Here is a 25,054-nt window from a genome sequence, read left to right on the forward strand (position 1 = left end):
TATATATATATATATATATATATACTTTTTTTTATCTAGCACACAATGATGAAGAAAGCAAACCAATCAGATGTAAATGTGGATTGTTAAACATTAACTAGCTATTATTAAAAGCTATTAGAGAGGATTTAAAGAAGCGAATGATCCGGCATATCTGATTGCAATTAGCAGACAGGCCTGCAGCTAGAACTAGAACTCTGACTGTCACATGGTAGTGCGCTCTGCTGGAGTTGTAGTTTTCACCAGGAAAGCTGACTCCTTAAAGACAGTACAACAAAAGGGTTTTAAAAATAAATATCTCTAGAATTAGATATGGTGGATTTGATTCACTTGTTGAAAGTGATCAAAGCTTTATAATAGACCATTGAGAATAATAAAATATGTCCAAAAGCACTGAAGATAATGTTTCAATATACTTTTGTAACGGTATATAATCGATTTTTTTCAATTAAAAAAAAAAAAAAAAAGTTTTTTAATCAAAGTCCTTTATTCGTTGTATGTTTCTCATGGAGAAACACATACTGAGAATTGGTGTTAAAATGCATTCTGAATTGAAAAACATTTGAATAAAGGACATCTAATCATACTGAGCTATAATGAAATCCTTGTTGACAGATGTGTAAATTAGTGAGTATTTTAACATACAGTTTGTGCACAGAATGTATGAAGGGCTGTCCTCTCTGTGCTGTAGCTTCAGTCCGGGTAAAGAAACGTCAGCGAGGATGGCGAGTCACAAAAGAGGATCCAGGATCAGACAGTGCTTCAAAAACCAACAGCTGAAGGGAGTGGACTGTAGTACTGGATCAATGGGTTTAATAGTTGATGGTTATGTTAGGGATTTATTGCAAAGGAGAATGAGGCTCATTGATAAATATGGATGGGCTGGTAAACAATTTCGGTGGGTTGTAGGCAGCCCAACAGTTCAACATAAGGCAGGATTCAATGCAATAAAGTGAGACAGATAGGAAGAGGGGATTAGGGCTCTCCCAAAAGACATGAAGCAACCAACCATTCATGCATTCTGGTGAATGTTTCTGGAACACTACGTAAAAGTTAAAATACCAAATTATGAAATATCAATGAGCTAAAGAAAATGAATTCTTCCTGCATGAAGTTCATGTTGCATGACTTATATAATTATTTGTACACATTTTACAAAAGGAGTAGTTCATAAAACTCATGAGCAAATTCTGTTTACTGCTTTAACATTTAAAATAAAGAATCTCAAGTCTTTAAAACTGAAATCAAACCTTACATAAGAGCCAAAACAGAACTACAGGAGGTTTTACAATAACAGAGAGATTGTGTGTATCTTGAATGAAAACATGAATGCATGTCAGGAGATAACACTTGAAACAAAGGACTTTTTAAATAAACTCTCCAGATAGTTTAATAATCTTTGAAACTCAAACTGTATAATACAAACATTTCCTTGTTCTTTCATGTCTACACATCTGCAGATGAGCAGATAGTTGAAAACCTATGGGAGGGAAATTCTGCCTTCAGAAGATATTTGGTTGAAATGTTTGAAAAGAATGTGGTGGTTTTTTGGGGGGGGGGTTTGCTCGTTGATAAAGCTCCCATGAAACAGACGGCATTGTGTTATGTGGTTTTCCGTTTGATCATATTTCATTAGGTATGCTGGAATCTCGAGACGTGTTAATAAGCATTTATGAGAAAGAGAAAAAGAAGAAAAACCGCTCTGCCAGAGGCCGTGGTGGTATACAGCCTGTGGGTTCTAAGACTCCCTCGTTTTATGAAGTCCCTCGTTATCTCAACTTAAAGACTTTCGCCGTTATTGAGTATTAAGTGGCATTCTTCTTCTGCTGCTGCTCGAAAGTTAAATAAAGAGACACGAGAATTTACTCCACAACAAAATATAATTTAATGAATTCACTTTTCACTGTGTTGATCACAAATCTATGTTGATGTAAAAAAAAAAAAAAAAAGAAAAGAAAGAGAGAAAAGAAAACGATCCAGTGCTTTCCTTTGTCTTAATGTAAGGCATGCAGTCTCCACAAAGCTTTGGACATTGAAAGCTACTGGTTGACACAGACGGACGCACTAACACACTGCCACAAATACACACACAAGCGCTCGTAGGATCCACTCCTTTCTTCGGGCCCAATAAACATTTATTCTTTGCATTTGCAATGAGCAGAAATGGAATTCATCACAACACCAAATGTATAATAGTTCACAAATAGCAACAGGATACGCTAACACTTCCACTACAGGCCTTTTCTACACTCTGGGCTCTTCAGGAATAAAATGGGATGGTGCCTGCTGGAATACGTATGTGAGTTACACTGATAGTTACACTAAATGGGATTAGTAGTCAAACACATTGTGTGAACAGAAAATGAGGGTGATTTTAACAGCCGTGACTCTTGAATTCAACCCTGTGCTGCAAGCCCTTTTGAAACTGGTTTTTTTTCTGAGCCCATGGCGTCTGTAAAAATGTGTTTTATGTCCTTTTGAAAGTTGAACTGCTGCTGTTGTAACTCATATAAAAGTGCCTATCTAGCTTGTGTCTGTGGTGCAAAAAACCTATTGACCTCTGGGGTTCAAAGTGGCCTCAGCTATATAAATACAATTATATATCTGCCTTCATATAAAAATAAAATTAGCAATACACAAATATTGCACAGCTAAAGAGTTTAGTTTAATCAGATTATTGACAAGCTATTGAGGAAATGTACAAACATTGAAATAATAAACCCTCTGCAGAATAAATAAATATTTCGATATTAATTCCCTATGCATGCAGCATGTCTCTCTGCCTGTGTTGGGGGGCTGGGGCCAGGTGGGGCAGAGTTGGAGTCACGGCTGCCAAGTGGGTGGGTGAGGGTCAGGGTGGAGCAGCAGGAAGTTCTCGAGGACAGATGGTACGGAGCTCCTCAGTGCTGCTGCGCCTCCAGCTCTCTCTGGCGGCAGCCCACAGCGGTGATGAGCGCGGCCCCTTTCCCGCTGCCATCCTCGGACAGCAGAAAATTCACGTCACATTTCGGGGCGAGTTCCTTCACCGTCTGCTGAAAGATCCTCGAGAAGCTGAAGAAAGAGAATGAAAGGAAACCGGTCAGAGGACAAGAAGAAAAGAGACCAGAGATGCTTCCCAGTAAAAGCAAAAAATACAGCATGACTTCGGCTTCATCGCTGGCTGGGAGGGCTGTTGATCTATCAGTGCATGACCATAGACTTTATGCACCGGTACAATCTCCCTGCACATAATTAAACTGCTGACTATGAGTTCTGCCTGCCAGTGTGTTCCTCTGCACTCTTTTGTGATTCTGTCAAAGCACACAGCATCGATGTGAAGGCAGACGCTCTCATTAGAGCTTTGTAAAGAGAGTTACTTGACACGCCACTTCTGCGTTGTTCTTGTTATGTCACATCTGCCCACCCTCTTCTCTAAGAGCGCGTGTCAGGATTTCATATGTGGAGCTGACATCCATCTAACACATACATGATAGCATAATATCCAATATCAAGAACAACCTGTTTTAGTGACAGACTGTAGTTTTGACAAGCCACATTAATTACATTTCAGTGCTCATAAAATAAATTCAGCCATTTAGACCTCAATTGAAATGAAAACCAGTGTTTATACATCGGAACGTTGAACTAACCCTTTAATTACTGGCAATGTGAACCTTTTATATGTTGCTGCCCAATGATTTCAACAACAAATTGCCTTTAGTTTGTGTAAGATATGTAAGAAAACGTGAAAAGAAAGCACCAAAATAAATGTTGTTTCTGTCAAATCCTTCCAGTCAGAGAAAATGAAAAAAAAAGAAAAAAGAAAAAAAAGAAATGTCAATCCCGAGCAACCGGCTAATGCTAGCTAAATGTTTGATAGATGTATTAGTGTTCCTTTCATATCAAGATGCTTACTGATGGATGACTCTTTCTTAAGCTTCCTTTTTCCTTCTCAAAGAGTTTTCTTGATTAACGTCATCTGTAGTGAACTGAACTAAATAACCTGAATTATAAAAATACAGATACAGTAAAAATACTGATACACAGAAGTAGGTACAGGCTGCCTAATGTCATGTATTCTGTTGTGTTTTCAAGAGTTGAACCCCTTCTTCCCCCAACCACGCCCTCTATTAAAACCCCCATTCTGGGTCTTACTGTGGGTGCAACTTGTAGAGCGTTCCGTCGACGCCCACGGTGATATCCAGGTGGCCTAATCCTCTGTTCTCACGGATCTTGTCCACCACAGCAGCCATCCCGGCTCCACAGATCTGAGCCGCGCGGCGGGACACCGTGCCGCACACCTCCTTGACGATAATACTGTCATCACAGGTGCTGTCAAGCCCCAGCTGCTGCAGGATCGCCCTGACCTGTAGCAGTGCCAGACGATCGCTGTGGAGATGTGGAGGAGGGGGGGGAGAGAGAGTCAGAGGTCAGCCAACAGCAGGAGAGTCACCAGATACCTCACAGCTGTTCCCAGAGGCTAAGGTAGGCTTAAACAGTGTATGAACTCAAGGCGTCACACTGCATCCCCCTCCTACACTTAAACATAGGTGTGTTATCCCCCTGCATGCTACTTTCCTCTGAACAATGCAGCTCCCACATATTTTAATGTGCTTCTGCTCTCAGTCATACTGTCGTTTCTGATTGCATATAAAAGTGTAAATATCCGATATTTGAAAGCACTTCAAATTATATCTGTTGTTCATGTTGTGTACTGGTTCTTTTCCTCACACCAGGCAGCCACTCACTTCTTTTTTTCTACTATAGAAATGCATAATATTATCTACCTATTATACATTTATTTAAATCATTGAACCAATCAGAAAGGGGTACATCACTGGGATGAATTTGATTGTTGTCTTTGATGAAGCTTTTTAAAATATCGAAATGAGTAAATGTCATCAGACAGGAAGAGAAAATAAAGTTATTTTGATTGTCAGATAATGTTTCATTAAAATACAACATCAAACACAATTTATCTCGAGAACTGTTTTTAGTGCTTTCCCCTCAATATCAAAATCAATGAGATAATATCATCTTGTGTTTCGACATCAGTCCAGTAACAGGGTTTACAGATCCTGCGCCTCGAGAAAGGGATGGTGTGTTTTCTCTCTCTCTCTCTCTCTCTCTCCAAATAGACTCGATTATAGTTAGATACACATTTGGGATATTTAAAATGTTAAAAGTGAGTCGTTAAGTTGTTATTTTAGCAAATTCCCCTCACAAATACAAATATATTGCTGATTTAGATAAATCCCTCGATTTCTGATATTATAAATCCCTGCTAGAGATAGATGACAAACATGTCTTTTTTCCAATAACTAGATAAAAGGATTCTTTTTTAATTCCTTTAACCTGATGTGAATCACAATATGTGAACAATGTGAACATAGAAGTTAAAGAAAAGTAACTTGTATTTACTCTAAAATATCTCCTTTAAGATGTTTTTTTTTCTCAAACATGATAGTTAACAGATGGCTTTGTCTGCCTTTACACAAACAAATGAAGGAAGTGACTGGGCCTTGTTAAACCCCCAGCTCTCACCTCTCTATCTGGGACAGGAACTTTGTCTCAAAGATGCCTCTGGTTTTCAACGTCTCTGAGATTTGTCCACGGAAGAGGTAACCACGCTTGGTCAGATCAATCAAAATCTGTCTGACGATCTCTCCAAGGTACATCCCGCTGCACATCTTCTCATATCTGACATGAAGAAGGGAGGAAAGATGTATCAGGCATGCAACACGCTCATCCTTGGTTTGATTAAATCTGCTTAACAAAGATCGGGATGAAAATTGGGGCTGTCTTTTTTTTTTTTTTTTTTACCTTTGTTTGCCTTCGTTGAGTGAGTTCTCATCGACTGCCTGGTCGTACTTAGTTCTGATGTCATCCAGGCAGCCGTTGTCTCCAAACGCCCCCCACTCCATATTAACACACATACGACCCTCGTTTCCCTCCACTATCTCAATATTCTTGGCCTCTTCCATGTAACAAGCATTACTACCCGTACCTGAAAAAACACACAGCCAAGAACAGTCAGAGCAGGACCTCATTTCGCTTGGAGCTTGTAGATTTGAGTCTTTTTTAAGCTCTGTGAATTATGAGCTAAGAAGGGGATAGTTTAATAAACATGACAAAAAAAAGAACATTTCCTTTGTAGAAGCTTGTTTAACTCACCTGCTATCAGGCCCACCTCGCAGGTGGGCTCCTCGTATGCACAAGTCATCATCGTACCCACTGTGTCGTTTACGATGGCAACCACGTCCAGCTCAAATTCCTAGGAAACAAACGTGATTTAAATTTACTAAAAGTACAAGTATAATGACACTAGAACATCTTCGAGATGAGCTCTGAAACCAAGAGTCATGCTTTGTGTTATCATCTAATGGGCCATGTACAAAGTTACAATTTTAAAGCTTCATATTAATGTTCCTCTGCTGAAAAATATCGATGTGGTTTAAAAACTAAAAGATGTCAGATGTCTCTGTTTGATCTAGAAGTTTGGATTGGCCCTTCTTTTGCATCATTCGGTGTCCACGACACTTTTGAAACACCTTTGACGTTGCTCCATAGGATGATTTGGTTGGCAGTTGTCAAACAGACTCGTTTCAGGGGCAAACAAAGACCACCTGCTCACCATCAGATTGTAACATTAGTAGCTGACAACACGACAGGAAGGATTCACCTTTTTTTAAAAGGCCAAACTGCTTCTTTTAAAGCACAAACAGTTGTCATCTCACTCCCTTCAAAGCCACCACTCTCTGTTAACAGTCCTGTCCCTTTAATATGACGCTGCCATGATCGGTTGACTTTTTTTTGTGCTATTGTGTGTTAGATGAGCTAAACCTTTAAAACACAATAATCACAATGACAAACTAACATTTCAAGTGGGAGAGCAGAAACTCCTGAGTTCTGAGAGGTAAGTGACTTCTTTTCAATAGAGTCGAGTGTGTTTGAAGAGAGTGATATAACGGCTGTTTCTGCTTTAAAGGAAGCAGCTAACTTTAACATGAAGGCTCTTTGATTGGGACCTTTTAAGTTGTATGTGTTGGAGCATGACCTTTTCTATGTCATAATAATAATAATAATAATAATAATAATATGGCCGAAGTTTAAAAATATGTGAGATTTTCTACAAGTCCACGTCATATATTCAGCTTGCTTAATGAATCTGTATATCGATTAATTTAAAATCAGGCGATACTGAGCACAATGCATTCCACTCACATACTGAAGACAAGCTACACAATAAAATACACACGCTGTTTCAGAGAGTTGTAAAATTCAGGAGCTCTGCCAAACACACAAAATACGGGGTATGATCACTGTGCTAATTCGGAGCTTTGGATAGATCCCACACTGCACACGCAGACAAACACTCCTCCATACTGTCTGACTCTGACTGTACTTTTTTCAGGTGTTATGATGACATGCTATTATTACAAAAAAAAATCATCACACCGCGACACTCCTGCACCGCTTTACCTGCCTGTGAAAGATTTACAGTCACAACATACTTACGGGGTTCTCCATCTAGAAAGGTGAAATCAGTGTAAGAAACTCATAATGGCATGAAGCTATGTCATGTATTATAGTGCAATCACACACATAGCTTTACACTTATTGTTTTACGATGGCTAGCTGTCAATAGGCTTTAAAAAGACCTGGTCCAGAAGAGGATTTCTAAATTGTTTCCTTTCAGTCCTTCTGTGTTTCAGAGCATGGAGCATTTTAGAAAATCATAATAAAAAAAGAGTCAGTAAATGAAAGGGTTTTTTTTTTTTTTACAGGAGAAACAGTCTGTATAGCAGATAGACAGAACGACCACATCATGCTAAAGTTCTGAGGACAGCAGAAGTTATTTTTGCAAAGTTTAGTCAAATGTTTTATATTTAGCTATGAGAAGACAGTCTGAGCTACAAAGAAGAGAAACTCTCCTAAAACTGGGTGCAGGATGTAGTGTTCCATAAAAAGCTCATTTCTACTTCAAATTCCAAGCAGAAAGTGAATGGTCGAACAAATAAGTAAACGCTTATTTTATTTTCTAGATCTGACAGCACAAATGTACCACAGAAGCAGTCATTCGCCACATGAAACGATCGAGAAACCTTTGTGTTTGTCTCGCTGCACTTCCACAGAAGTAGCGTCAAAGCAAAAGAAGATCACTTGTACTTGGTATTTGAAATTACCTCTTTTCTCTTGATCGCTTCCCGGAGAAGTTCAACCACATCCTCACCCTCGCAGTCTGTGGCCTTAAAGCCTTTGGTCCAGGTTACTAGGATACCCTGCAGAACACAGAACACGCTTCCTGAATAAATAGTTCCACACCTTATAGTTGTCAAAGGGTTGAAGAGGTTACATGAGAGAAACTATGGATTGAGAGAACAACATAGCAACTTTAATTTATCCTGAAGGCAGTTTAGAGTTATTAAAAAAAAAACCTCTTTTGATCAGCATTGTTGTAATATGAAGGGGATTGATTGTTGTAGCTTCATATTTTACAGGGAGGTCATGCTCACACTACACTATTCATACAGTGAACAAGCATGTGTGATCCCCCCCCCAGAGTGTGAGTGCTCTGTACCTTGCTCAAGCTTGTTACACAGTTGGAAGAGGTTGTATGTCACATGTTCGAGACCTATAAACGATCACTGCCTTGCCTAATCCTGGAGTGTTAAAAGCTATCTGACCAAAACTACTGAAAACACACCACTGAGTCAGTGCAGTTTCAGTCGTTTTCTCTTTGTTGTGGCTTATTTTGAAATAATCTGTAGAGAACCTACTGCGTCCAAGCTGGTCTGATGGCATGGGAAGGAGAAGGTGAAACCCAGCGGCAGTCGAGCACTTTTCATTCCCATGTAGTCCAGGAAGTCAGAGATGCAGTACACGATGTGGTCGAAAAGCTGCAAAGACATCTTTCAGTGAGTTGGTGTGCTGGGAGATATGGAAATGTTGGTTTTGATTCTATTCGATCATGAAGCAGATACACAGCAGAAATCTATCTGATTTGAATATAGGCAAAGTACAGGTGCAAATCTTAAGATTCTTCAAAAAGAATAAGACATATTTCCAAATGAACAAAATACTCAGTGGCATCAGAGAGAACCGTCTCACCTCTTCTCCAGTGCCCTGCATGACTTCGATCGGGATGGCATAGATTTTGTTATGCATCTCAACTGTTCGCCTTTTGCCACTGCGGATCTTTACCAGAAGCACACGGAAGTTTGTTCCCCCGAGGTCCAGAGCGAGGAAATCTCCGTTCTCTGTAGGACAGGAAGAAAAATTAGAATTAAAAAATTGCACAAAAAAAGCTGAGCTTTCCCTTCATATGTCCTGATGCATTCCCACACTGGTTCACCCTGACCTCACACCTACATGAAGGCTTGCTGGAAAAAGTTTGGATAATGGTTATTTGCATTAGCAATAGGGCTTTAATCTACCACGGGCTAAATCGACGCTCTCCTCTTTATTTTACAAGATTACAACTTTTTGATGCTGATCAAATGCTGCTGAAAAAGCATTGAATTTGACTTTGACTTGGAAATTCAAGGAATGAACATTGAACATTTCCAGACCAGTTTTTCAGTTTACTGACATATTGTCATTTACAAATGAAATAGTTGGCTCTCCTCTTGGCTGTGAAATCGTTATTTTCTTCGTTATTTGCCGTCAGAAAAAATGAGTGATGACGGTTTGAGGCAGATAATCTATTTATTTTATTTTCATTTTTATTTTATTTTTTCAAACAATGTGGAACAACCTGCTCATTATCTCAGCGGCAAAGATGTTGGAAAGTTGCCAACTCGACAAACCTTTCTTTTAATTGAAGAGCCAAATGGGGAAACTGAACGGTGAAGTTTGTACAAAAATAGTGAAGACTGCTTTGAAACATGCCGGGGCAATCTGAAGCTGTACAACCTCACTGATTATGTCATGATGAAACCTGACCTTTTAAAACAAACAAAAAGACACGATCTGAGTCAGAGAACAGATGCTGACAAGGACGTGTGGAATAGTCCAAACATCAATGACGAGCAGCGATTTCCAATCATGATGTGGATCAAAAACATTCTCTTGATTCTTTCAGCATCTCTGAATGAAAAGGACGATAAAGCTCAGTTTTATAAGACTCAGTGAATCAATGGTGAAATAAACTGTCTGATTAAAGTTGCTGATGATATCCACATTCAGACAATTATCTCACTGCTCTAAACCAGCTTCAAATGAAGAGAGAGATGATTGGATTAAACAGCTTGAATAGGTGATTATGTAACTTACTTCAGCCTGCTGATTGGTGGCTTGGCTCGTAATAATATTTATTTCTTTACAGTATATTTAACTTTGTCAGAAGAATTCCCATTGAGATACCAAATGTCTTTTACAAAGAACGTCCTGGTGAAGACATCGCCATGTGAGAAGGTTCTCAAACAGAAACACACGAGCGGAAAATGACATCAAACTAAAATAAATCCAACTTGAATATATCGTTCAGTTTGAAACTACCTTTCCCGCTTGAAAAGAACGACAGCATTCTTTTTTTCCAGCAAGTATCCAGAGCTGCTCGGATTAAATAGTGTCAAATAAATACTTATGATATGATGATGAATACATTTTCACCTGCATATAGAAACAAATCTTATGTACTTGTTTTCATTAAGAGGATTGAACCTTTAGTGTGCATTCACCTGTTCCGTCTGGTGTACTCCTCACAAAGGTCGGCAGCATTTTAACCGTCGCTTCCTTGTGAGTGTCCTTCTTCAGGCCTCTCTCGATCTCCACCCTCATGCGTTTCTTCACTTCTAACAGCTGCGCTTTGCTCAACCTGAATTCCGCCATAGTCTGCTGAATCTGGCGCGCCTGCTCCGTCAAACGGTACGCCACTGCCGTCACCATGGCTGCCCCTTTGGCACTACCACTCTCGGACAGCAGAAAGCGGACGTCTGAGTCTGGGACCAGGCGACGCACCGTCTTGTGCAGACGGCGGGAATATCTGTTCACAAAGATCGACTCATTATACAGATGTGCTCAGTGACACAGAAATCAAAGATGTTCTTAAAATTCTAAAACAAAAACAATGTTTTGACATCAGATACTCGAGGAATGTAAAATACTGCTTGGAGATGTAAAGTAAAGTATGACATGACATGAAACTACAGCTTTTAGTGTGCACCACCTCTGAACTTTCATCCAGCGAACTCTTAAATACTCACTGAGGGTGCATCTTGTACAGAGACCCGTCGATGCCCACAGTGGTGCGGAGGCGTGCGACTCCTTTGTTTTCCTTTAGGCGGGAGAGGATTCCTCCTAGCGTTGCAGCGACCAGGTTCGCTGAGCGAAAGGACACAATGGTGCACACGTGCTGCACAGCCAGACAGTCCTCATCTGAAGGCTCCACTCCGAGCCTGGTCAGGATCTCCATACATTTCTTCAGTCCTTCTTTAGTCCTGAAATGACAAAGGTTCCTTGTTATTGACGATCACATCCTCGCTGCTGAAAAAAAGTCCAGACAGTCATATTTAATTTGCATCTTCTGAAGTCAAATTGTACAAAGCATTTCATACATTGATGCTCTTAAAAGGCACTAAAACGGTTTCATCTTTGATTTCTACACAAGCTTAGTAAACACATCACCCCTTTTAAAGCAGATCCTGTGTGCGTGATCGTATTCTTCCCACTCACTTTTCAATGGCTGAAACATGTTTTGTCTCAATCTTTCCTTTCGTCAGGAGCTCGGGAGTTATCCGTCCCTCAAACAGCAGTCCCTCTTTGGCCATCTTGACCAGAATGAGTCGAACTAGCTCTCCCATATACATCCCGCTGGCCATCTTTTCAAAACTGAGAAGGAGAAACACAGCAGAGTTTTAGAAGCAGTATCATGGATGCAGTTTACGTTTAAGCATCTTAGGCTTAGCAGAATGGTTTTCTCTAGGAAACACAATGTTAGAAGGCCTGCACCATATTTCTCCTTTTCTTGTCACAGAGGAACTTAAGCAACACAAAGTGATTTTCATAGACACAGATTAAACATCTTAACTGACACAGATGCACATTTATTCAAGCCTCAAGGAACTTTGTTTTTTCCTGCAAAAATGGGTCCACAAAACGTTCAAAATGGTGGGTGTTTTTTTTGTTTCTATAGCATGTATTTTCTTTTTTCTTTACCCCTTTTGGAACAGTAATCTTTTTTTGCATGGATATGGATATTAAAGAAAAAACATCTTACAGCTGCTTCCCTGGATTCATAGAGCCTCTGTCGATCTCACGGTCAAACTCTGTTCGGATGTCTTCCAGGGAGCCGTTATCCCCGAAGGCCCCCCACTCGGTGTTGACGCACATTCGGCCTTCGTCTCCTTCCACCAGGTCGATGTGACGCAGCTCCTCCATGTAGCATGCGTTTGTCCCTGTGCCTGAAAGGATGCAGAGCTGATTGAGTGTTTGCTCTTTGGAGTTCAGGAGGCAGAGGGCCGGACTGTTCCAGGGTTATATTTGTCTTAGCTTTGGCGCCCTCTCATGTAGAAATGTGCTCATGGTTCATTCGTGCGTCTATGGAGTTCACTTTTTTTGAACTGATCGACATTTAAAGCAGACTCCCCAATAAAACAAGAATTCAAGAGCAAGTCATTTCCTTCCAAAGAATATGCTGTCTGTCTTTACCAATAATGATGCCGACTTCACAGCGCTGATCGTCAAATCCGCAAGTCATCATGGTGCCAACTGTATCATTCACCACAGCCATGATGTCCGCCTCATAATCCTGAAAAGACAGGATTATATTTCACTCAAAACAAATAATAATAATATATAAAAAAAAAACAGGCTGTCATGGCTTTGGTCTCAAATGTCATTTAAAAAGTAAACTTTTTTCCTTAAAAAATGATAATGACCTTGCATGTCTTTTTCATGTTGGAGAGAAAACACACTCACCCCTCGTTTCTTGATTGCCTTGTTCAGCAGTTTGACAACATCCATGCCTTCCACACCGCTGGCTTTAAACTTTTTTGTCCATGTCACTAAGACGGCCTATGAAACAAACATCTTTATGAGGCCAAACTTTAAGCACCACTTAGACACACTTGGCAAAACCAGAGAGTCTTCCCATTGATATTCCAACCACAGCGTTGTCTGCCAACGGCACAACGTGCTACTGAAGGTCAAATGACACAAAATGTAGCTTTTTACGAAAGTCAGTATTTACAATGGAAGTTTATCTTGAACATCCTCTCTTATTTCATGTTTTTCTTGAATGACAATTTCATCCGAAAAATATCCCCCATCCCACATTTTAACCTCAGGACTTCACAAATTAAAAAAAAGAAATAATTGAGATATTGATTATAACAGTGTAGTAGTTTGTTGTGAGACAGTTAGCTCTTTAGCTTATTCATCATCAAACACATGAAGTGTTTACCTCGTCTAGTTTGGTCTGGGCACAGGGGAAGGAGAACGTAAATCCTACAGGAAGCTTTTTATCCTTGATTTGTTGCTTTTCCATGAAATCTCCCAGACAATCTGCGACATGGTCGAAGAGCTGCAAACAGAAAAGAGAGTTTGTGTATTTACGCAAGTAACATGCAAACTAAATAAACATTACAACAATTACACTATGAATGATAATTACTATACAAGCAGTTAGATAAATATGAAACCCTATTTTATTTAGAAATAAAACTGTACAACTGACTGTGAAATGTCAAAGAATCTGAATAATGAAATTGTTCTGTGTATAACACGTCTGTTGTGATTTATAGAAACCAATCAGTCTGTTACAATACTGACCATACATTCATTTAAAGTGCTCATATAAACCTTCAAACAAGAAAATTGACATGACACTGCAAACCCAAATATACTAAAATAAACTGGCTGCAGCAAAAAAATCATGGCCAATAATAGAACCAAAAAAGGTTATATTTTATATCTTGATGTTAAGGATCCAAGTTAAGTTAGCATAGCAGCTCATTTCAAGTGTAAAAGAAAAAGGATACTTTTTTAAAGTTATAGCTTCTGAAGATCAAATGTCCAATATGTCCGATTGGAGTTCACAAAGTAAAGCTTTTGCAGTAACATCGATTTTTGTCCTTTTGATTCAAAACAATTGTGGATTCATGATTCAAAGTCTACTCCAGTCATTATTAGACTGGTTGAATTTCTCGCTACGCCATTTGTCATTCTACTAAGTCAAAGAGCTAGCCTTAGCAGGGAGTGACTGATTAGCCCCTCCAAAAAAAAAAAAAAAAAGATTTTCGGAAGTTATGAATTGATTTTATATCTCAGAAGAAAAGAGTCTTGACTTTTACATAAATAGATTGTTTTCCCTACCTCTAATATTTACACAGGTGTCTTACTAATTCAGCAAACATCCTCATTAACAGTACATACATGTAAAACATGTTACATTTCTGACCAGCTGTCCTGTTGACATTTCATTCAACAGCATCTGTCTGTGGAAGTCACGCTGTGATCCAATCACACAGCCTCAGACAGTCCCTCATGTTTGGGTTATCATGTTACCATTCGACTGCCAGCTGTTCTCTACGAGTTGACTGAAGGTCGGCGTAGCTTCTGACTCCACCTCGCTCTTTATTCACAGTGTTATTGAGAAGCTCGTTTTACACTCTGTCGACCCTCAAGCTGACCTTTCATATACAACTGCGCTTTGTTAAGAGGGAAGACAGAAGCAGAGGATATGTGCACGGAAACCGTTTGAGTGTCTCATCTATGTTGTGCAGTATTTGTTGAGTATGTGTTGATGATGTTGATAACAACATGTGTTACGTTTTTTTTTTGGCGGGTGGGAGAATCAGGAAATGGCATTTAAAACATAGTGAGTGTGTTTACCCGTGAGCCGCTACCATGGATGATGTCATCAGGTGTGTCATAAACCTGGCTCTCCATCTGAACCGGCTGCTTCTTGTCTCGTGTCACCTTGACCCGCAGGATCCGAAAATTTGATCCTCCAAGATCAAGAGCTATGAAGTCTCCTTTTTCTGTCAGAATCAGAGAACAAATAATTGTTACAGATTTTAAAACGTTCATCTCTAGTAAACGTAGCAGTCGCGCACATCCAGTAAGGTGCTTGTCTCAAAGGTCAGCATTCAAAGAATAAAAGAAGGAGACCGCACACTTGCGTGAGTGACGTTTCGAGCACAGCTCTTCTTCAGACTCAGTGAAGAAGAGCTGTGCTCGACACGTCACTCACTCACTCACAGGATGTGCTCATAATAAATGCACAAAAAAAGGGAGCAAGTGTGCGGTCTCCTTCTTTTATTCTTTGAAAACGTTCATCTCTGACATAAAGAAGTTCTTCATTTTTATTGTGGACAAATAAAAATATATAAAATAAAATAAAATGCTGTAGTTAAATATATTTTAACTACAGCAGTCATCAACCAAACACTGCTTAATATATCAGAGGACGGCTTCATCAGTTAGGGCCAAGGTTTGATCAGGTAGCTTCTGATGTCTCTACTTTGAGGCCAAGAATAGAAGAAAAGTGTCATTTCTGTGATTTCAGTCGATGAAGTTAACGTTGGAGTTTGAGGAGCCATTATAGTGTTGTACAGTCAAAAAGACTTCCACTGCTCATCAGCCTCTAGTTAAAGTAAAACTCTATTTATTCATGTAAAATGTTTTTACATGAACAAAATGTCAAAGATCAACTGACTTAGGAAAATGGGTGATGAACAAAACAGAATTTAAGACTGGACTTTAAGTGGTTATTATAAAATTTCAAACAATTGAGATTTTTTTTTAATATATATATATTTTTAGATTCTAAATAATCGAATCTACAAAGGGAATTCTCTTTTGGGTCCCAGAATACTTAAATCCATTTCTTGTCTCTGTTAAGACTCAGTGGAGGCATCACTAGAACTCCATCTTTATTTCAAAAGTTTAAATGTCATGAAAGAGGAAAAAGATCTCCAAAAGCAATCATGTAAGATATTGTACTTTCATCGTTGTCTATAGGACAGATAATTTAAACTGTAATCACAGCCATTTAACCTCCATGAAAGGATCAGTTTGATCTCAATCTGCTTAGATTAAGAAAAAAAAATGAATGTAGAATACAAATAAGGAAGTGTCTTCACACTCAGCTCAAGTGTATGGTTGAGGATATTTTATTCATCTTGTCATGAACAACACACTTCACTCAATGCTCGATCAGCTTCACTTTGCCTCCTCATGTGTGCCGGTTCATGATCATCAGCATAATGATTCATGGAGGTACGAGACAAAGCCAGAAGAGTAAGTGCCCTTGAAATAACAAAGTGTCCGTGCTTTACATACATCTACTGACACATTCGTTTGGTCTCTTTTAGAAGGACATACTGCTTTGCATTAAGCCTGATTCACTTTATATTAGTGGAGGCTTTGTTGGTTTACCGTTGTTGTACTTTTGGAGAGACTGTGCACTGACATTTCCTTCTGGATTAAAACACTGCTATTCATTCTTATGAACTCAAACAACTCAACCTTATTTTAGGATGCACTTTAGCTACCGTGTTCGTGAATAGAGCCAAGAACACAGGTCACATGTTACTCCAGGCCAAAATGTTTATTTCTAATTCTGTAACAGGATACAAACTTTTTACTGTTGATATATTTTGTAATTATCACCTACCTGCTCTGAGCCCTTTTATATTCTGAAGTGAAGTAAGAAGTTGTAACTTTTGATTCAACTTTATATTTAGTTTAGCTTCATCTGTCACTGATCTTAACTTCGTACTCATTAAAGAAATAGAAAGAGATCAAGTTTCTTGCAAACAGACTCTCCACCAGAACATGTGATGGTTTGTGGATGTTCATTTACCGTGGCTGCAGTCAGACCGCTGAGCTTTAACTTACACCATGACGCTCAGCGTTTGCTGCATTGCTCTTTTTATCCCCATGACCTGTGTGGAATGAGAAGTGACCGGGCCTGACATATAGACGTGTCAGTGATGTGCTGCAGAGCGTGTGTGTGTGTTATATTGTCCACTATAACTATATATAATTGTCCTGTCCCACTATAACCTCACTGCCACTGTCTGATCTCCATGCCACACCTTGGTTTGCTAGATCCCCAAAGTATCCACGTCTAACTAACTAAATGTGCAACTCCAATTGACTTTATTGTCCTTAACACCTAAACACATCGTTTCTTGTGGGGGACAGGTTGAATCTGGTTGTACAACTGAACACCTTCATTAAACGTTGAGGTCAAACTGAAAGCATCCTTTTAAGAGTCCTCCAGCTCAAACAACCCCAGAAGTCATTTTCAATGATAAAATCCCAACAGAAAAGGGCCAGCACACATACTTATATATAAAATGACTTCATGAGGTAATATGTGCAAAATCTACAGCATCGCGCCCCCTCTGAGATCTCTGTCAGGCCTCGACCCGGACCACTGTTCTGATAATGATTCTAAATTAGAGCAACATGTCATCACGTCAAAAACACAAAGAACATGCTAACGTTGTGAGGTGAGGTTTAATTTTCAAAAAGTGATCAGTGAACTTTAAAGAACAACATGACGTGATGAGTGCGTAAAGTAAATGAAGTAACTGTACACACATGACTTAAAAATACAAATTAAACAGCTACAGTTCACTACTTAAAGCTGAACAATAACGTAAAATGAAGATTTAAACTAACATCACTTCTTGTTGACAAAAGACAAATGTTAAACGTTGCTTTTTGTCGTCTGGAAAGGCTCACTCGAGTGTTTCATGAGCAACAGTTTAAATACTCTCAACGTTAACAGATTTTTCACTTGATGTTTTCTCATCCTGAATTGAACTGTTGATCTTCATGAAATAACTTTAGCGCGAACCAAAAAGGTAAGAACTTTTATGTGCTTAAACGACATTTGACCAATCAGTTATCAGTTAACCGAGCCATCACCATGGAAACTCAGCAAAGCATCCCCTAAAAACAATGGCTGAGATGAGGCTGGATTTGTAAAGTGGATCTTTTCAGATGAGCTTCGGTTTGGTCGAAGAAAAGAGGACACAACAAGAGCGTCCTCCTCCTTCAGTTTGAGACTGAGAGGAAAGTTCGCCCTGTCACAGAAACGTCATCTTACAGTGGATAGAAAGTTGTTGTCTCTCCTTTCTCCAGCCGTCCTTCCCATCATGTTGATCGGCTTTAAGCGGCGGCTTCAACTCTGCCCTTTTCCGAGCCCTCTGACCTCCTGTGTTTGTCACAGCGCGAGGCTATTTATAGCGCGAGAGAAGTGAGAAGAGGGGCAGCAGTATGTCTGACGGGCACTTGATGTTATTTCTGTTTACCAACAAGGACAAGCCGTGCAGAGAACACCAGTGTGACTTTGATGTGAGTAACCACAATGTAGTGAGGGGGTGATTGGTTTGGTTTCTCTGAGAACATTCATCTCATTGAAATAACCCGGTGTTTTCTAAAGGTGCATGTTGGTTCTGCTGTCCAACATTTTAGTGTTTAATACTTGTTTTTCAATCTTTGTTAAATCCACCGTAAATATATTACTTAGTTTCTCTTCTCAGCTTTATGAATGAAGGTTCGGAGAGACAAACAGCTTCACTTTGAAAAACAGGAAATATTAAACCTTTCACTTCTGTATTTGCTGTTGATTTCCAATTCAAAGATTTAAAATGTTTAAAAATAAAGTCAGTGTCTTTATCGTAACCGGACCTTTAGAGAACAGAGTATAATGAGACTGAATCGTCGCTTTATTTGATCTCTCTGTCAGTCATTTTTCAGTGCGTTAAAGAGTTTGAATGTTAAACTTTTAACATGTTCAAACATTTCAGGCTTGTGTTTTATCCATGATTACATTAATGAAAGACCTTTGAGTGCGCGGAGATATTTCATAGGCATTCATTTTTAATGTCTCTGTTTAGCTTTATCTACAGCTCTCCCTCCAGGTGTCACTTAATGACTGAGTCCTCATCTAAATACAGCTGCACTTCTTCATCTGCCGCCATTGATATGTACGTCATATGTATTTATATATAACTTTTTATAATGCTTTCTTATTTTGTGTCCAGAGCTATCGTTTGCATTTTTTTTAAATGACTTTTTTTTAAAAATAACTTCTTATCTCCTGTGTGCCGACGCGAGTGGCCGCACATTCAGTACTTGAATTTCCCTCGGGATCAATAAAGTATCTATCTATCCATCTATCTATCTATCTATCTATCTAAGTCTGCCCTGACCTCATCTAATGTCATCTATGTGCTTGTATTCAATTATCTGTTCTATTATTGTCTCTTTTGATTTTCCGACATCATTAAATGTGTTTCATTGCCTTAATTAGTCAGGGATTCATTGTGATACAGGAGTTGAATTGAGGAAGTCCATCCTTTATATTATTAATGGGGCTGATCGAGGACTCTTATTTCATTCCCATTAATCTCTTGGCACAGTCATAATGTAACACACTTATTGTTTCATTACTGCTTGGTAATAATGGGAGATTTCCTCCGACTGGCGATCAGGAATATTTCATGTGTAACGGTTGGAGTGTGATTGTGAAAGTGTCAGATCAGTAGAAGTGAGCTCATGTTTTTATCTGATTGTGTTGGTGATGAGGTGTATGCAGCCAGTGATCGCTCCTGGTGAGCCGTTCGGCCCCCGGAGCTAAAACAATACTGAGGCCAAATGGAGAGCACAAAGAGGCTTATGTCACAGAGCGGGCGGGACAAATTGAGCGCATCAGCACATTGCTTATAGCCAGATACAAACTGGAAACATTAGGTGGAGTTTGAACACACTAACAGTATGGCTTCATCGACAGACTTCAATAAAGTAGCTGTCGTCTTTGTTTACCGTGTGGATGGGATCACTTCCCCTTTGATGTGAAGATATGTGTCACTTTCATGACATTGACTCTTTACAAAAAGGATTGGCGATCCTTGTTTGTGATTGGTGCCTCAGTCACCAGTTGTTTTGAACAGATTTTGAACTAAACCTCAGACAAGATGGCGCCATTCATGGACGCAGAAGCTTCCGAGGAACTATCGTGTTCACTGGTTTCATGATGCCGTCTACTGATCCGTTATCAAACTAGTTTGAATGTTTAGATGGTCTTCAGTTTTCTTCATCATGTCTCCTGATATTTATCGGTCTATCTACGGGAGTGCCATCAAACTCTTCTGTGTGGTTCTCTTCATTCGGATTATTCTGATGTCAGTTTGTCACATGATTCACAAGTCCATAATGCACCTTCAACATGCTGCACATTTTAAAACAATGTGCTCTGAAGTATATGTCTGCACTCTTTGTGCAAGTTCCCCCATGTGTCCGTATGAGCCAACAAATCATTGACATGTTTATTCTTATTCTTTGTAACACCGTGCTGTGTTGTTTCCTGTTATTTCAGAGGGATGAAGGGACGCTGGTCTGAGGCGTGTTTAAAGCCAAACATCAGGTAAAGAAGTGAAAGACAGAAAAGTCCAAGTTGTACTATTGCATTATCAAAGTTAGTCACTGATGAGTTTCCACTGTATTTGTGCAGTTTCCACAGTGAGCAGGAGTTTGTCTCTAAGTGTTGGTAATCAATGACCCAGTATTGGGTGCCCTGGACTTCTTCCAAGCATTTCATGCATACAGCATTTAAAATTCATAATAGTCCTGCTGGGACTATTTTAACAACCTGAGATAGTTGGAGGAATAATATCCATGTCACAAATAAATGGGACCTGTTTCCTTAAAGTATTTTTTGAAGAAGTAAACTCGTGATTTTGGTTTATCTCAGTCTTTGGATTCTTTCTAGCAGCAGGAACCGATGAAAAATGTTTTGGGAGTGTTTGATTCTTTCAATGATCTGGGTTTTTTTTTTTTCTCTCCATCATTTCCGTGTACGGTACCTGATCCGTCAGGGATGGACCTGACAAAGGTGGGCAGCATCTTGAGAGTGGCGGTGGGGTTGGTGTCCCGGCCGAGCCCGTTCTCTATCTCCCTGCGGAAACGGTTCATGACATCTTTCAGCGTCTCGTCGGAGAAGCGCATGGAGTACAGGTACTTATCAATCTAAAGAAGCAGACACAGGACACAAACACAGGTGTCAGTGTATACGACAGACCACATTATTCAAAACAAAAGTTATCAATTGTTTTCAGGAGTGAATCTGTAAATGCCCACATCAATTCCAACAGTTAGGACATTAGAAATAAAAATAAAAGGTAAATTCTAGTAAGTAAAACACAACTATAAAAGTGATTATCTGAAGGAAAAAGGAGGCCATGACCCGTTTCCTTTCACCTCCTTTAAATTCCAATGCAAGGTCACCTCTAACTGCTCCTTAAACAGATTGAATGAGAGGCATGTTGGGAGATTGAGTGCTGAGGTGGGGCGGTAGCTAAAAAGTCAATAGATTGATTCACCATACACAAAGAGCCACGAATTGAGAGAGCTGGCCCCTGAACCAGGACAACTCAACCCCGTGAAGGGAAACACTGTTGTTGCAACATGCCAAACGAGTCAAAACGACACTGTAGGATAAAACAAAGGTTGGCGATTCTAAAATGGAAAATAATATATACATTTAAAGAATACCAACATTGTGATATCAGAATCAGATGTTTTTTTTACTGCTTAATTGAATCAAATAACATCCACTGAAAGTGTTCTTTTTCCCCTGACAGACTGACTTTTATTCGAAGTGGAAGAAGTCCTACAGATGGACCCTGCTGTTTAAGAGTACCAATGTTAGTTGCATTCTTCAAAGCAACCAGACTGCATTGAAAAAAACTGTAATTTTACCTCGCAGAACACAAACTGTGTGTGTGCTGCATAGATGTGTTCGTTTAAGTTCCAAAATAATGATTTAAAATCTTCACATCAAACAATAACATAATCCAACTGACTCACTGAGGGAGTAAAAAACAACGACCTCCTTTGTTCTACAAGGTAAAAATAGCGATGGCGTTCGGTATCAGGACCTTTTTGTGCCTAATAATTATTAACGGGGAAATTTCCCATTAATACTTGAATGAATGGAATCCAGCGTGAGGTCGATTGACCTAGGACTCTCATTGTTACATCATCACACAGTGCATGCAGTGAAGCACGTCACACTCACTGAGCTATTCTGTGCCATGAAACACGTCCCTCACATGTGTCTAATCATGTTGCTCTATGAGGCATCACTATTCTTAGCCTTTCAATCAGAGAACAACTATGTGTAGTACTGTGTGTAATTGTCTAAATATGGCGGCTGGCATGTCAATGGCAAATGGATTACAGTTTGTATAGCCCTCTTCTAGTCTTCTGACAAAGTGGTTTTACACTGCACGTCACTCTTACCCATTCACACACTGATTATGAAAATTGTCCATCAGTATCAACTAATATTCCTGCTCAGGCCGACGAAGCAGCGGATGGAACTTGGAGCGAAGTGTATTGCTCGAGGACACACCGACGTGTTACTGCACGATGTGTGGAACAAACCCCCGACCTCAGCTTGAGAGTGGAAGGACTCTACCACTGAGCCACAGTCGCCGCCCCCATGTAGTCACACAGTTCATGACACTGCATAAGGACAGCGGGAACTAAAATGCACCCTGTCCAGACAGCAGTATATTCTTTGCACTAACTCCGTATTTCAACCAGTCAAACTGTAGTTCCCGAGCCAAGTGTGCACTTTCAAGATTGTTCCCATTGAGACTGGCATAACGGGTTGAATAGCCATCAGTTAACTAAACTGCTTATCCTGCTTCTTTGTGGAGTTTGCAAGTTCTCCCCGTACACCCGTACACTCTGGGTACACACAGAATAGTATCGTTTCAAAAAAATGTTCCAAGTCTTCCTGGCATTTAAAGAAAGAAACAACTGTTAGCGGTTCAACGTGACTTTATAAAGAGAACATCGTCACTAAAAAGTCTTGAAGGTGATGATAATTCTTCCTTTTTTCCTTTTGTTACTGTTCCTTTACAGAGGGTACACTGTTTTGTCAAATGCTCTTCTCTTAATGCATTCTAAATCATTTATATTCAACAAGCACACAGCCGAATAACTTTTCATTTAAGCATGTCTCCATCATTATGGACGGCAACCGCTGTAAATTCCACTCGCCTACTTCAGTTGAGGTTTCTACTGCACTGTGACATCACACATGACATCATGAATATCCAATTCCCATTACACCCCCCCCCCCCCCCCCCACCCACCCACCCACCCCACCCCCCAGACATCTTGTCGGCCTGACAACCCACCCTGACCCTTGACTCAGTTTCTGTGCATGACCAGATTTGACTGGTGGTGACATTTGTTTTCTGCTTATTGGTTTATTTCATTTCTGTCTGTAATATGAGGAGAAAATAAGTGAACAGGAGAAATATAAGTGATAATAATAGTGATAAAGAGTAAGAATGTGTGAGTGGAGAAAGCGGGAGGAGAGGGAGGAGAATGTGAAGCTCACGACTTTTCCCCAACTGCTCCTCACAGACACCTGTCTGCTTCAGACGCTCCGGAAACACTCACTAACGAAGGTCTGTCTGCAGCCCATCCCCATCATCACCATGACCACAGCCCCTCTCAAGGACATCCATGTCAAACATGCCTAACCCATGAAAAAACTGACATAGAAATTCCATTTCATAATGGCCTTCTCTTCCTCTAAATTCCCAAATGCTGCAGCCTCCTCTCCCAGCCTGAAACACCCCACAGGCTGTTACCTGCTGTCCATGGCTGTCACATTACACAAGTCTCCTGATCAGCAAAGACAAGACCCAGGTTAAAGCTGCTTTCACCCACCTTCTTGAGTTGATCATCCTTCAACTCAGTGAAGTAGTAGGCCAGAAGCTGAGCCGCTATCATCCTGCCTGCACGTCCGCCCGCCGGGAGCTGTCAGCAGCGACTACGAGAGAAGAGGAAGGAAAGGAATGACAAAAAGCTGCCGTGTGCTGTCTCCTGCTCTCCCACCGTGGTCCCTCTTTGTCCTGAAGTGAAGGAGGAAGCAAAGCCTGAGCTCAGCAACCGAGGCAAGGCAAGGTTAAAGGGGAAAAAAAGTGTGCTGAAACAAGAGTGCAGCAGTGTTCCTGCCTGCTAGTCTGCGACAGGAAACACACTCACAGCCTCACACACACACACAAACACAGTTCAGCACACTAACACATACACACACACAGAGGCTGGGTTTGAGCGTGTCTCCTCCCTCTGTGCTGCTAGCTCCGTGTTTGCTCTGGGGAGACGCAGCAACCCCGCACTGGAATGGTAGTTTCTGCTATGCCCTGCCCCCACAGAGGACTCTCATTGGCTGGGCTGAGGACGTGAAGAAGAGGGAGAAGGGGAGGGATAGATGAGAGGAGGAGGAGGGGGCTTCTCCTACAACAGCAAGAGAGAGAGGGGGGGTGTGTGTGTGTGAGAGAGAGAGGCTGCATCTGCATGATAACCTACCGCTCTCCTCCCAGCAGCACACACACTCTCCCTTAGCCGGCCGGCTCGTCTTACGCGTTGCCACGGCACCCAGAAGTGTACGTGCAGATGGGCAGGACCACTACATGATGATGTCATCATCCCTCTTCCTGCTGCATCATAATCAGCATCAGCTACAGGCTAAAGGGCATCAGACACAAGCTGCTGCATCCACACAGCCCCACACATACTACAGCTAAAAGAAACAGGCGTGTAGCTGACGGTTTCTTATCTCTCTCCCCTCTCTCAGGAGAGTCATGTCAAATCAACTGCACACTAAGACAAGTTTGAGACCTTGCATACCAGCAAGAAATGTCTTTATAACTTAAATATCCACAAACCTTCAACAGGGATTGGGTAATGGGAGTTTTTCCAAAAGATAAAGAAATATATATACTGTATTTATGATAAACCAAGATTTTTATGAACACAAAACTTCAACAACATTATTATTGGTTCACACTTAAACATTTAAAAGAGTAAGAAAAGGAACAATAAAGACAGCAGGAGCAGACCCATAGATTAAACATGCTCTACTTAGTGAAGATACTGTAAGCATTAGAAAGTCATTTATGACTTCTCTGTATCAGCAATATTCACCACTTCTTACATTTTTTGTGACTTTTTGTTTTGACATCAAGAGGTTGACACTAAAAGACAATGTGTTTTAAATCAAAATTCTCGATGTTGATATTATTTG

General features: G+C 40.2%; 1 protein-coding gene across 2 annotated transcripts; it reads right to left on the reverse strand.

Annotated features, from left to right (window-relative positions):
* Positions 1-2,100: 2,100 nt before the first annotated feature.
* On the reverse strand, positions 2,101-24,433 carry LOC306820396 (hexokinase-1). 2 transcript variants are annotated; one of them, XM_079338219.1, is made up of 19 exons: positions 24,337-24,433; positions 23,695-23,797; positions 20,808-20,970; positions 14,815-14,963; positions 13,385-13,504; positions 12,901-12,996; positions 12,631-12,730; positions 12,200-12,383; positions 11,656-11,811; positions 11,187-11,420; positions 10,662-10,966; positions 9,091-9,239; positions 8,760-8,879; positions 8,166-8,261; positions 6,154-6,253; positions 5,803-5,986; positions 5,524-5,679; positions 4,135-4,368; positions 2,101-3,051 (listed from the first exon to the last, which is right to left on the reverse strand). In XM_079338219.1, the coding sequence occupies exons 2-19, from the start codon at positions 23,755-23,757 to the stop codon at positions 2,901-2,903; spliced, it is 2,760 nt and encodes a 919-aa protein (XP_079194345.1). In that variant the 5' UTR covers positions 23,758-23,797; positions 24,337-24,433; the 3' UTR covers positions 2,101-2,900. The 2 variants fall into 2 exon arrangements, with proteins under 2 accessions (XP_079194345.1, XP_079194344.1); XM_079338218.1 differs by having other exon boundaries at positions 24,061-24,392.
* Positions 24,434-25,054: the final 621 nt, after the last annotated feature.

This window comes from Symphodus melops, assembly GCF_947650265.1.
Source record: "Symphodus melops genome assembly, chromosome: 2".
In the NCBI taxonomy this organism is placed as follows: Eukaryota; Metazoa; Chordata; class Actinopteri; order Labriformes; family Labridae; genus Symphodus; species Symphodus melops.